This window comes from Eschrichtius robustus, chromosome 2 (genome assembly GCF_028021215.1).
Source record: "Eschrichtius robustus isolate mEscRob2 chromosome 2, mEscRob2.pri, whole genome shotgun sequence".
In the NCBI taxonomy this organism is placed as follows: Eukaryota; Metazoa; Chordata; class Mammalia; order Artiodactyla; family Eschrichtiidae; genus Eschrichtius; species Eschrichtius robustus.
In genome coordinates, this window is record NC_090825.1 from 106,568,952 (window position 1) to 106,581,273 (window position 12,322).

General features: G+C 36.6%; 1 protein-coding gene across 1 annotated transcript in view; it reads right to left on the bottom strand.

Annotated features, from left to right (window-relative positions):
• The window catches only part of FBN2 (fibrillin 2), a 222,488-nt gene that overhangs the window by 46,949 nt on the left and 163,217 nt on the right, over positions 1–12,322 (bottom strand). Inside the window, exons 32-36 of the mRNA XM_068535802.1 lie at positions 11,735–11,857; positions 9,304–9,426; positions 7,508–7,633; positions 1,856–1,978; positions 883–1,005 (exon numbers count right to left, since the gene is read on the bottom strand). Coding sequence (XP_068391903.1) covers positions 883–1,005; positions 1,856–1,978; positions 7,508–7,633; positions 9,304–9,426; positions 11,735–11,857 — 618 coding nt within the window. The remainder of the gene's footprint in view (positions 1–882; positions 1,006–1,855; positions 1,979–7,507; positions 7,634–9,303; positions 9,427–11,734; positions 11,858–12,322) is intronic.

Consider the following 12,322-nt stretch of genomic DNA (forward strand, 5'->3'; position numbering starts at 1 on the left):
CATTCCATCTTTATAACATCCAATCCGTCAACTCCATAGTATTCAACCGCGATTCTTTTTCAATCTATCCACTCTCCAAATATGGCTTCTAAATTCTTGCCACTGAAAATAATGAGGCACTGAATATTTTTCCTTATGTTTCCGTATGGGACTGTAAGTTACTTTATTTGATATATAAAGCCCAGAGAGGAACTGCTGGTTCACAGAGTTTGCATATTCTTAGCCTTTGGTATCAGGAAAAACAGTCCTTGTTATCTGCCATACGCATCCAGTGAACCTTTTTAATTTTTTATATTTGTAAGTCATTTTGAAAATAATTTGCAGAAGAAAAAGGCACAAACAACCTTACTAGAAATTTTAATGGGAATTTAATCATAGCTAACTCAAATTTTATTCCATATTTTCTTGGTCTTGAAAAAACATATACCTGAAACGGTCCTATAAATGCCATTAACTGCTTGCCTGTCAGCTGTCATGCATAAACCTGAAACATTCATTTTGTAAAACTGATTCCACATTTCAAACACATCTGTCCTGGCCAATGTACTGGACAGGGAGCCAGGCCACTCGGGACACTGCTTCAGCTCTGCCATTTCCAAGCTCTGAGACCTTGAACAAATGACTGCACCTCTAGGGCCCTGGTTCCCAAGTCTGTGAGAGGAGGTGGTGGGAGCAGATGTCTCAAAAATTCCTGTTTCAAAATATGACTTGGAAGATAAGCAGGATAAAAGTGACCATGTATTTTGGTAATCTAGAGTTTCTTAAGGTAAAGGACTACTATTTTGTTCTCAAGTTAATTGTAGTTAAGTGGTCATCACAAGAGAGTATGAGTATTTAACTCTATGTACTTCTATTCATTTGTTTCATATAGCTTTTGCTTACCAACACAACCCACACCGGTGGGGTTCAGCTGGAAATCGGGTGGACAGTTACACTCATAGCGACCAGGAGTGTTGACACATAGGCCGTTCACACAGTTTATTGGATCTGCACATTCATCAATATCTAGGAAAAACATTTAAATGCCCACATTAACATCTTTACTTTCCTTGTGCATACTGCTGTTCCAAAGAATTTGGTGGAAATTTTGCAAGTCAGTAGACTAAAAATCTTTAGGAGGGACTCAGAACAATGAAATAAAAATGAAATACTTGTATACACCTAAAGCAGTTTCCATAGATCAGTCACACAGTATTCATGATGATATCATTTAATACCCTTAATAAATAAATTATAATGAAACATTGCAATTCTGAAGAAAAACATTTTATCACTGTTTGCTTAATTAAACTTAAACATATGTATTATATATTTGTACATATATGTGGACATCATAAATATATACAAAGAAATACTTTACTAATTTCGTGTTGGATATTTAATATTAAGTTGTTCATATTACAGTGGATCAATTCCATAGTTAAAAATAAATGTATCAGTCAAGGGGGAAAGGGGTGGGGTGTGAGGCATTGGGAGACTGGGATTGACACATATACATTATTGACACTATGTATAAAATAGACAACTGTTGGGAGCATACTGTATAGCACAGGGAACTCTACCTAATGCACTGTGGTAACCTAAACGGGAGGGAAGTCCAAAAAAGAGGGGATATCTGTATGTATATGGCTGATTCATTTTGTTGTGTAGTGGAGGCTAACACAACATTGTAAGCAACCATACTCCAATAAAAATTAATAAAACAGTAAATGTATCAGAATGTAATTTTCTTTTTCAAAAAAATGCATAGCCCAAGGCATAGCAGGCTAAGCAGAAATTTGAGGAACTTTTATATCTAGCACAAAATGTTCATTTCAACTAATAAGAACACAATTAAGCCCTTAACTGGCCATACCTGTACAGTTCCCTCCGGTTCTGTCCAATTCGTAACCATCATCACAGATACAATGAAACATTCCAGGCAAATTATTACATGTTCCAAAGACACAAATATTTTGGAAGGAGCATTCATCGATATCTGGAGATAAAAAAAAATAGTAACCTCTTGATTACAAAGACATTTAGATTTACTGTATGACATTAATAAATTATTCTATCTCCTCAGATGTTTTTATGCAGCAAAAGATTTTCTTTTTCTTTGACCAGGGATGTCACGTAAATGGCAAGCAACTAATGTTCATATGGGGCAGAAATATGAAAGAATATTATCTTATTTTATTGACAGTATTTTACTGTCTTGGGCTGTAAAATACTTAAGAAAAAAATTGGCCTAGGGCATAAAAACTTTTTAGAAATTAAATATGAACGTGTTAAAGGAATAAGATTGTAAAAAATTAAAGATAAAAACAAATTCAAAGATTCTAATAATTAAGTGAAAACAGCAGATGTTTTATAAACATCTATAACATACAAAATATACAACATAAATATTTTAAATATTAAATATATCTTTTAAATTATTTAAGTTTAATTTTTTTAAACTTCTTTTTTTATTATATTATGTAATCTGATCTGTTATAATAAAATCAGTTATAAACAGGGAAAGAAGTTTTTTCCCAGTAGTGTGTAATAAGATCATCCATTGCCCCACATTCCTCCAAATCTCATTAAGATATCTCTATTGGACTGAAATCATAAATTCAGTTTATGAAAGTCTTCCATGAAGCTTTAACTCAAAATAAACAAGAAGTTATTACTCCTCCCTCATTCATATGAAAATGAAGGCATAGTGTGCCTGTACAGCTGTAGAAGTAATCTGTATTTCTACTCATAGGAAGAGGATGGACATTTTTGTACACAAATTACCTCATATTCTGAGAATGCAGACCAGGCATGCCATTTTAGGCTAGACTAGACAAGTCATTCTAAAATGCTGTCTTGAGACAGTTATATCTTAAGTATAAACGGGTCTGTTGGTCATTCATGATTGTCAAAATAAAGCATTTCAACTATCTTATATTTAAAGTATGGTTCAAATTGTGTCTAGAAGTTCAATTGATGTGTAAAGTTGTCTTTACTTGTGTTGGGGCAATAAACAAAGTTATTCTTTTTATATAAATCAGTAAAGACTCATTAAGTTAGTTTATAATTGAGTTGTGTTAATCTATAAATTGAAATGGAATTGTATTATCAGCCTTCTGCGTATGCATTTTACTTTTAAGTGAACTTTATTAGAAATAACTTCCATTTAAATAACATAAAAGTTGCATGGAACAAGGTATTTTAAGAGAATACTGTCTTGTTTTTATAAAATTGATGCATATTCAGAAATTTGAACAATACAGAAAAGTGGTGATAGGAAACAGAAAAGATAAGAAACACAGAAAATAAGATAGCAAGAACAAAAATCACTCAAAAACGCTTCTATCCAGAATTATCATTGTAATTGTATGAACACCATTCCAAATATTGATATTTCTCAATGCATATTCACAGAGAGTAAAGCTGAAACAATTTCCATGCATCAGATCAATTTTTCATTATCTCAGTATCTTCTAAAATGCTTTCTAATGTTAAGAATTGATGAAAACACTAAAACTGTATCATCTTTTGGCTTTATGTTAAAATTCAAACACAATTTTAAGACAGTATTAATGGATTCTATACAATGATGATTAACAATTAACATCCATATATGCTTCCAACTCATTTTTGTTATTCATATTATTTTCACTTTTTAAATGTTCATGGCATTTACCATAATCTCTACAGTATTTAGTACTAATTCTTTAAAGGAATCAATAATGTTTTTATTGTCACTTCTCCATTTATTTCTTGATTGGCTGTTTTTCATTGCTGATAAGTTGTGTGTTTCTTTTGTTTTTGTTTTTGTTTTTGTTTTTGCCCAAGACAAGAAGGGAGAGCCCACAGGTAGTTTCTTTCTGAATTATTTCACTTGTCAGGATATGTCTATTGTCTTTTTTTTTTTTATAAATTTATTTATTTTATTTATTTATCTTTGACTGCATTGGGTCTTCATTGCTGCATGCAGGCTTTCTCTAGTTGCGGTGAGCAGGGGTTACTCTTTGTTGCGGTCTCATTGCGGTGGCCTCTCTTGTTGCGGAGCACGGGCTCTAGGCACGAGGGCTTCAGTAGTTGTGGCACGCGGGCTTCAGTAGTTGTGGCACGCGGGATTCAGTAGTTGTGGCGCGCAGGCTTCAGTAGTTGTGGCGCGTGGGCTCTAGAGTACAGGCTCAGTTGCTGGCACAACTGGCTGAGTTGCTCCTCGGCATGCGGGATCTTCCCGGACCAGGGCTCGAACCCGTGTCCCCTGCACTGGCAGGAGGATTCTTAACCACTGCGCCACCAGGGAAGCCCTTTCTATTGTCTTTATAATTAACTAACTCTGAGGTATAACATTCTTGTCACATGTGTCCTTATAACTGTGAGGGCAGCATTCTAATGTGTGTTGGTACTGAATGTTTGTTTTGCTCATGACTTGCCTTTTCTATCCGCAGTTTGAAGAATCTCTATTACTTAAGTTGACAAATTCAATAAGGCTAAATAAAAATGATTTACTTCTTCCTGTATATTCAGTTCCTTCTTCTATTTCAGGAAAATGTTTGGTTGTTTAATACTTTTTTTCCATTCAATTTTTAGGGACTCTTCACTTCAGAAACACCCATTATACTTAAGTTTATGGTCTTTGTCTTTTCTCTAATAGTGTTAATTTATCCTCCCCCCCTTTTTTTTCACTGTGATTTTCTCACGTCCATTCTCTATGGTAGTAATTACATTTTCATCTCCTCTGTTCTTTGCTGTGTCTATTTAATTGTTCTCTTATTTTGCTGCATTGGTCCACATTTTTTGTTTCCCTTAACTCTGCAATATCTCTTTTTGTTTTTCTGTTTTTATAATCACTTTGAACTTGTTCAATCATATGTTTTTATTAAGGTTATCTGTGGTACAATATACCTATGCGAAATTTGCTCTTGTTCCTTGAGGAGTTTTCCTCTACTCTGGATTGATTATTTATCTGTTTTTTGTATGCTTTTTTGTTGTTGTTGCTTCCATAGAACACCTGCACAGTTGCCGTTGTTTCAGTTTGTTTACACAGTACTTGGTCAGCTCTTTCAAGAGTTTTATATACAGTTGATGCTTGAACAACATACATTTGAACTGTGCAGATCCACTTATACATGGATTTTTTTCAATAGTAAATACTACAGGGTATGTAGTACAACTACACTATCTGCAGTTGGTTAAATGTGTGGACATGGAACCGCGAATGCAGAGAACTGTGAACACTGAGGGCCGATTACAAGTTATACACAGATTTCCCCCCATGCTGAGGGTAGGGGTCCCTAGCCCCCACGTTATTCAAGTGTCAACTGTACTCTGATACAGTTTAGATGGAGCTTCTCAACATGCTCCCTTCTCTTTTGATTTGGGCTTTCTTTGGAAGACAGCTTGGGGTATGGGTTTCATTATAGCTTCTATTCTGTGGCCCAGAGTTTCATAAGGTGGGGGAAGAGGAGAAATACGGATGGGAGGACCTCCACTGGGCTCTGTGGGCTCTTTGTTGGTGAACCTGGCCCCTGCTCTCTCTTCGGAAATCATACTATTTAGCGCTCTGTGTCTGGGTTTACTCCATCTGATGGAGTCCTAACCTGTCCCTGAGGAGGTTCTTGCAGGTTCTGTACTTTCCCATTTTGGTGACGAATACTGGGAAATGGCCAACTCCAGCAGTTTTTTAAATTCTATAGAAATTCTGAGAATTTATGATTAGAGGTAGATGCTGAGTGGAAAATGTTGATTAGAGGATCAATTCAAAGGGGCATCAATTTATAATAAGATGGGAAAATATCAAGGAATTAAAGTAATAAATTCAGGATAAACTGTCTAGATGTGCCAGATCTCATAGAAAGAGAGAAGACAAAACCAAGGAGAAACAGGCAGAACCATGGAATTACATTTTGGGGATCTCAAAATTTGGCATCTGGTTAAATGGAGCACAGGGTGAGCTACATGTGTGCCACTCTCAGATGCCCTGGCAACTGGGATTTCTCTCCATGGAAACAACATATTTTGGGAAAGCCAACATGAGAAGGAAGTACAGTAAACAGAAACTATTTGGCATCACCTTGAGGGAGGTTCTGGGAGAAGTTTTGGAAGACCCTTAGGCCACAAATAATGGAACAGAATTATGAAAGGGAAATGCTGTCTTATGTATAAAGGATTAATTTTGAAATTTTATGTTGGCAAAAGTGTCTGACTACTGCTAACTTGTCCCTTTTCCCACCAATTCTTGTCAAGCTGACGTGGGTAATAAATCATGTAATTCCATAAACACATTGACTCACAGTTTCTACTAACTGACTTCAATGCTTAGAAGGAACCAGGACTAGGAAAAAAATAAAGCTCATTCTACAGTTGCCTTGTATAAAATGGTTTAGATTCTGCCCAACCTAGCAGGTCAAAGTAGAAGCATGAATACTTTCAGTTTCTAATATCATCTTCCCGGAGACTCCTATTCATCCTCTCGTTCTGATTCTCTCCAAATTGGTAGATATTTATGGAAATTTCCATGATCTTTAATGGTAGATATTTATGGAAATTTCCATGATCTTTTAGGCACACTTTCTTTCTTCAGTGACACTTCTGGTGGTGGGGCAGAGTCAGGCTCTACTCCAAGCTACCCCAGATTGTATAAGTTTTGTTTGGTTGATGCTGGTGAAGTGTGTGAGTGTGTGTGTGTGTGTGTGTGTGTGCACGCGCGCGCTGGCATTTACTATTTCTGTTCATTTGATTAGATACTCATGTAGGGAAGGCCTGTAATCTGGTTTCATTTTATAATCTTTGCTAGCAGTTAGCCTGAGTTTTTTTTTTAAGGTTTTCTATGAATCACTAATTTTGTTAAAACCTTATGGCATATGAATTGTTTTCAATCCTCTTCCTTTATTTACATTTTCATGTACTCTTATGAACACAATGATGGCCCAAACTCTATGTAATGTGAATTGAGTCTCTAATGTAAAAGAAAATCCAAATTCTTTTTCTTGGAAAGATATCACACTAGTGTCGAAGTCCCATTTCTAGGAAAGGGGGTGATGTCATAACTTAGAGGCAGGAGACATGGCTATTAAGCAAAAGGTGCAGCTCTTGATGAGTCCCTGAAGAGGACTTCCAGTCCCAGACATACACACAGTTGACTAAAGCATAAAGGTAATGCCAAAAATGAGCTACTTAGATTTTGATAAACACAGTAAATAGCAGTGATTGAGGTACACAATATATTTTAAAAGCTGAACAGTTTATCCACATTTCATTCATTTAGTGATAAAAAAAGAAATAGTTAAAAAAAAAAAAAACGAATAAGCCGAAGTTCCAACTCTTGGCTCTTGGCCAGGAAAACTTCGTAAGAGATGAAAGCCACCTTCATCATTATTCATTCGGCAAAATAATCCATGCTTAAAACAAATGACTTTTATGTGTGCAGCATGTGCTGTGTATTCTGCTTCCAGGTGGAGCCTGTTCAGCCCTTTTTGTGGTTTCATTTGCTGTAGTTGATCCAACTTGGAAATGAGTTGGAATCCTGGTGACCCACCTTGGCAGGATCTGCTGTCTGAGGCTGGAGTGAAGCCCATCTCACACTCGCAGCGATATGCACCTGGGACGTTGAGGCATTGTCCATTCTCACAGAGATTTATGTTTTCTGCACACTCATCAACATCTGTTGAAGGAGCAAATTACATCTCTATTAAGTTCCAAATCTCATGACATTTTTTTCTTCGCTCTATAACTAAACCAGTCTCACTGGCTTGAGTTAGTGCTCATTAACATCAAACAACAATTATCCATATACACCTAAATAAGGGTATACAACTTGACAGTAGAGCTGTTTATGCCCTAACATTCAATTCCATTATGATAAACAGGAACGAGGTGTCTCTCACATCTGTCTCAGTTCTCTTTAATGCTAATTTGATGCATCTGTGTTACACCAACATCATTTAGATATAACCAAGAACATTGGAATTAATCTTAAAATGGTGTTAATTCATTTGAAAACATTACAGTATTAAAATAAACAACTTTTTCACTAGTTCAAGTATTTTTAAGCAAGTAAGGGACACTCTAGGGGAGTGAGGAAAGTTTCTTTCATGCCATTACAATCTCATTAAAATATTCTTATTTTAATTACACAAATGAGTATTATTCATAGAACTTAAAGACAATTTCTTTGATTCTATCAAACGGAAAAAGGGGGGAAGGGCAGAAACCAATGTTTATTGAGGGCCTAACATTTGCCAGGGAGTGTGCTAGCTGCCTGACATTCATGTTTTCACTTAGTTCACCAATCCTGTGAGGTCTGGAAGAGGAAGAACCCGAGGCTCAGAGGAGGCGACTGATGCCTGGGAGTCACAGTGATCTAATCTGCAGCTGAGCCAGGGTCTAGGTCCAGCTGTGTCTGATACCAAGGCGATGCCCCTGCCCTCACACCACGGTGCAGAGACATGCTAAGAAAGATGGCAGTACCCGAGGTTTAGAAGTAAGGAAGCTTTACAACTGAATAAACATGTTTTCTTAAAGAGGCATTAGAAAACTGTAAGTCTGTGTTTTTGATGTCAATAATCAGAAAAAAACTCTCCTTTAATTTGGGGTTTAAAGTGTGCACTGAAATTCAACTGAGAAACACCTATCTCTCAAGCTTAAAAGTATCATTCTTTAAGTCCAGCAAGATGATCTAGTCTTTTACGTGAATATAATGAGTGGATGTTTTATCCTCAAGGAATGCAGAGTGAATTTACTCACATTTATTAAGCTCTGATGATGCATGTTTCTAAGCTCTTTACTTGGATTATTCCATTTAATCCTTTCAATACCATGTGATAAACTGAGATTTTGATAAACACAATAAATAGCAGTGATTGGGTAGGTCATAGATTTTATTTTAAGAAGCTGTTTTCCCAACATATCATTCATTCAATGATATAAAAGAAAAAGGGAAATAGTATTTATTATTATTATTACCACCATGTCCATTTCAAAATGGAGAAACTAAGGACACACAGGTTAAGTCATTTACTTAAGGCTATATGGCCGGTAAGCAGCATAGGCAAGATCTGGATCCAGATGGTCTGACTCAGAGCCTGTAGTTTTTGACCATTACGTTAATTAATGAATAAAAGGAAATGACAGTCACTAAGAGTACATGATAGTGATAAATGCCATTATTTTTAAAAATTTCCAGGTTTTTGTGTTTAATGTAAGCAAAAGATACATATTCACCTTAAGTCAAGCGTAAAAACAGAGGTAGTGATTTCAGCCTCCTTTACCTACAGTTTTCTTCTGATGATGAAAACATACAGAGCGTTGCATGAAAATCAGGACCTCACCCACCTGAGCAGGTAAATCCATCTCCAGTGAACCCTTCGGAGCAGGCACAGCGGTAGGAGCCTGGGGTATTGACACACTGAGCATTTATGCTGCACTGGTGGGTTCCATTAGAACATTCGTCCAGATCTGCATGTCACGAGAACATAGCAATAAAGTTCAGAAATGAAAATGGAATATTTAAACACCCAGGAAGATTCTCATTTGTCTTAATTTAAATGTAAACTGGCCAAGAACTGGCCAAATGGAATGTATTTTAGTTTACTGGTCAAGTTGCAGTTCTATATAATTTTCTAAGACCTCAGACCTATGATCCAAAATGTTCATGCTACAAACATGGGCCAAAATAATTATTTCAAGCGTTCTGTGAGCTGTCTAATCAACTAGAATTATAATGTTGAAAAGAAAACCAGGCCTAGATTTCCTTCTGATTTCTACTGAGTGTGAATTTTATCATTGGCTACCTTATCACTAGAAAAGGGGTCAATTTTCAAGATAATACTGAATTTCAGAGCAGGACAATTACCATAGAATTTTCAAGTTCATTTTATAGATGAGGAAACCAAGATAATGATTCTTGACCTCATGGAGCCCCTAGTCTAGTGGAAAAGACAGATGTTAAACACAGAAAATTAAATTAAATTAAATCCTGTTATACATGTACCATGAAGAAAAGTTACAGGGTATGAGGAAATAAGAAGGGTGTCTAATTCGGATTGCAGGAATTAGGAAAGCTCCACTGAGGAAGTAATTTTTAGTTAACTTCGCACCTGAAGGATGAGCAAGAGTTGACCTGCGAACGGAAGTAGGGATGGGTCTTCCTTGCAGAAGGAAAAGCACGTATAAAAACACTGAGAAGGAAAAGAGCTTTGATGTGACAAAAATTAAAGGAGGTCAGAGTGATAAAGCACAATGTAGGAGACCAAGGACGATAGAAAGTGAAGCTGGAGAGATAGCGGGAAGATGCGATAGGGTCTTGTAAACCATGTGAAGGAAGCTGAATTTGATCCTAAATTCAATGGATTAAAATGACAATTGTGAAGAAATCAGATCCATGGTTTAAAAAAATCTACCTGGCTGCAATGTGGAGAATGGATTGCGGGAGGACCAGAGAGGGAGTGAGAAAACATACGAGGGGGTTCTTGTAGCAGCTAACAGAGAGAAAGGGTTGGGGTGGGGGGCAGACTGAGAGAGAGAACGGCTGCGGCTGCGACGAGAGCAGGGGGATGGAGATGGAAAGGAGTGGATGGATTTGGATGACATTTTGGAGGAGAGGTGCCTGGACATGGTTAAATCTTTTGTATTAGCGGCAGGCTATTTTTCGATAGCTGGCCAGAGTGATAGATGGACAAGAAGCAAAAAAAAAAAAGGGAGGCTAGAGGAGAGAAAAACAGTAAACAAATGAGACTAGAAAAATGGAAATGGGGATATAGCTGAAAAGTTGTGAGATTAATGATAGAGGAACGGCTGGACTCAAGCGGGTAGCTAGTGGACTTAGTGACACCATGAGAGAACCTTCCTTAGCAAAGTTATTTAAAAACTATGTTAACTCAAATTCTGGAGTCAGCTCATAAACATTTGACAAGTATAAAACAATTGAGTAGGTAAGAAAGTACATTCAAATTAACTAATATTATTAATAAGAGATCTTAAAATTATCCTTTAATTCTTGCTGCAGGCTTATCAGGTTTTAATGAGTAATCATGGGGAGGTCGGTTTTGCTAGCTTGAATCTGTATTTTAAATAGACCTGGATAATTTTCACGAGCTGCATCATGCCTTATTGTTGAGGCACGTAAAACACTGAACATACCAAGCAGCACTATGAATGACATCAAGGGTAAAATCCAGTTCCTTGCCTCACAGCTATAAAGGACTTATTAGACTCTGGTCAAGAACTATAAAACTTGGAGAATGGCAACTGCCTTCACATTCTCCTTCTAATCTGGCTTCTTGGAATCCAAAACATTTAGATTTCTCTGGAAGAAGAATTCTATTTTCTATTAAGAAGCTGGTATTGACCACTTACTATAGACCTAGGTTATCTGAAAAAAATCTTTTCATTCCCTTCATTTATTTCACTGGGTTTTAAATCTCACTGTTACTCTATGAAAAAACTGGAAAAATATATTAGTCATGTTTCATCCTACAGCTGTTTGGATTTCTGGCTGCACATCAAATAATTTTTACTGAACAACACCACATTAAAAAGCAGATGCCAAGGCATACTGTTGTAATTTGATCATTTATACCAAGGTTAAAGGAAACTCTTAGGCAAGAATTATCTTGCAACGAAAGACAGCATTTAATTTTCAAGAGAATAAATGAAAATAAGAGGCATGTTCCTATTCAAGTATGTACGTTAACAACTGTGCAAAGAAGAGCCTCTAGGGATTTTGTGTCTTAACAAAGGTTATTTACATTTGCAAAATACTCACCAATACATTTGATGCCATTTCCAACCCAGCCTTCTCTGCAGCTACATTTGAAGCTTCCTGGGATGTTTAGACATGAGGCATGCATGTCACAGTTGTGGGCACCAATTTCACACTCATCCACATCTGAGAAACCGTAGTTAATATGAAGATAAGATACAACCTAGTTAATTCTACTTCCAAGAGATTTCTGTATAGGCAAAATTTTAAAGTAAACACAGAGAAAACATTAACGTCACTTTTACTTTTAATATGTTTAGACTCCAACAGGATTTGGAAGTTCATGATCCAAATCAAACAAGGCCTTCCCTGAAAGAAATTGCCAGCCAGAATATATAGAAATAATCCCTGGAAATGTTATCTGGAAAATGACCAGATGCTTTTCTCAGTATTATGTATACAGTGTCTGTGTATGTGGTACACATGCATATGAACATGCAGAGTTCTTCTTTCATTACTTGCCCTTTCCTGGAGGTGTCAGCTTAAGGCCTAGGCTGCAGTCTAAGTCACCCACCACCTGGCTTGAGCGAAATACCACGTGAGAGCCTTGAGCAATAATGGACATTTGGCCCAAAGCACTGACCTTGGGAG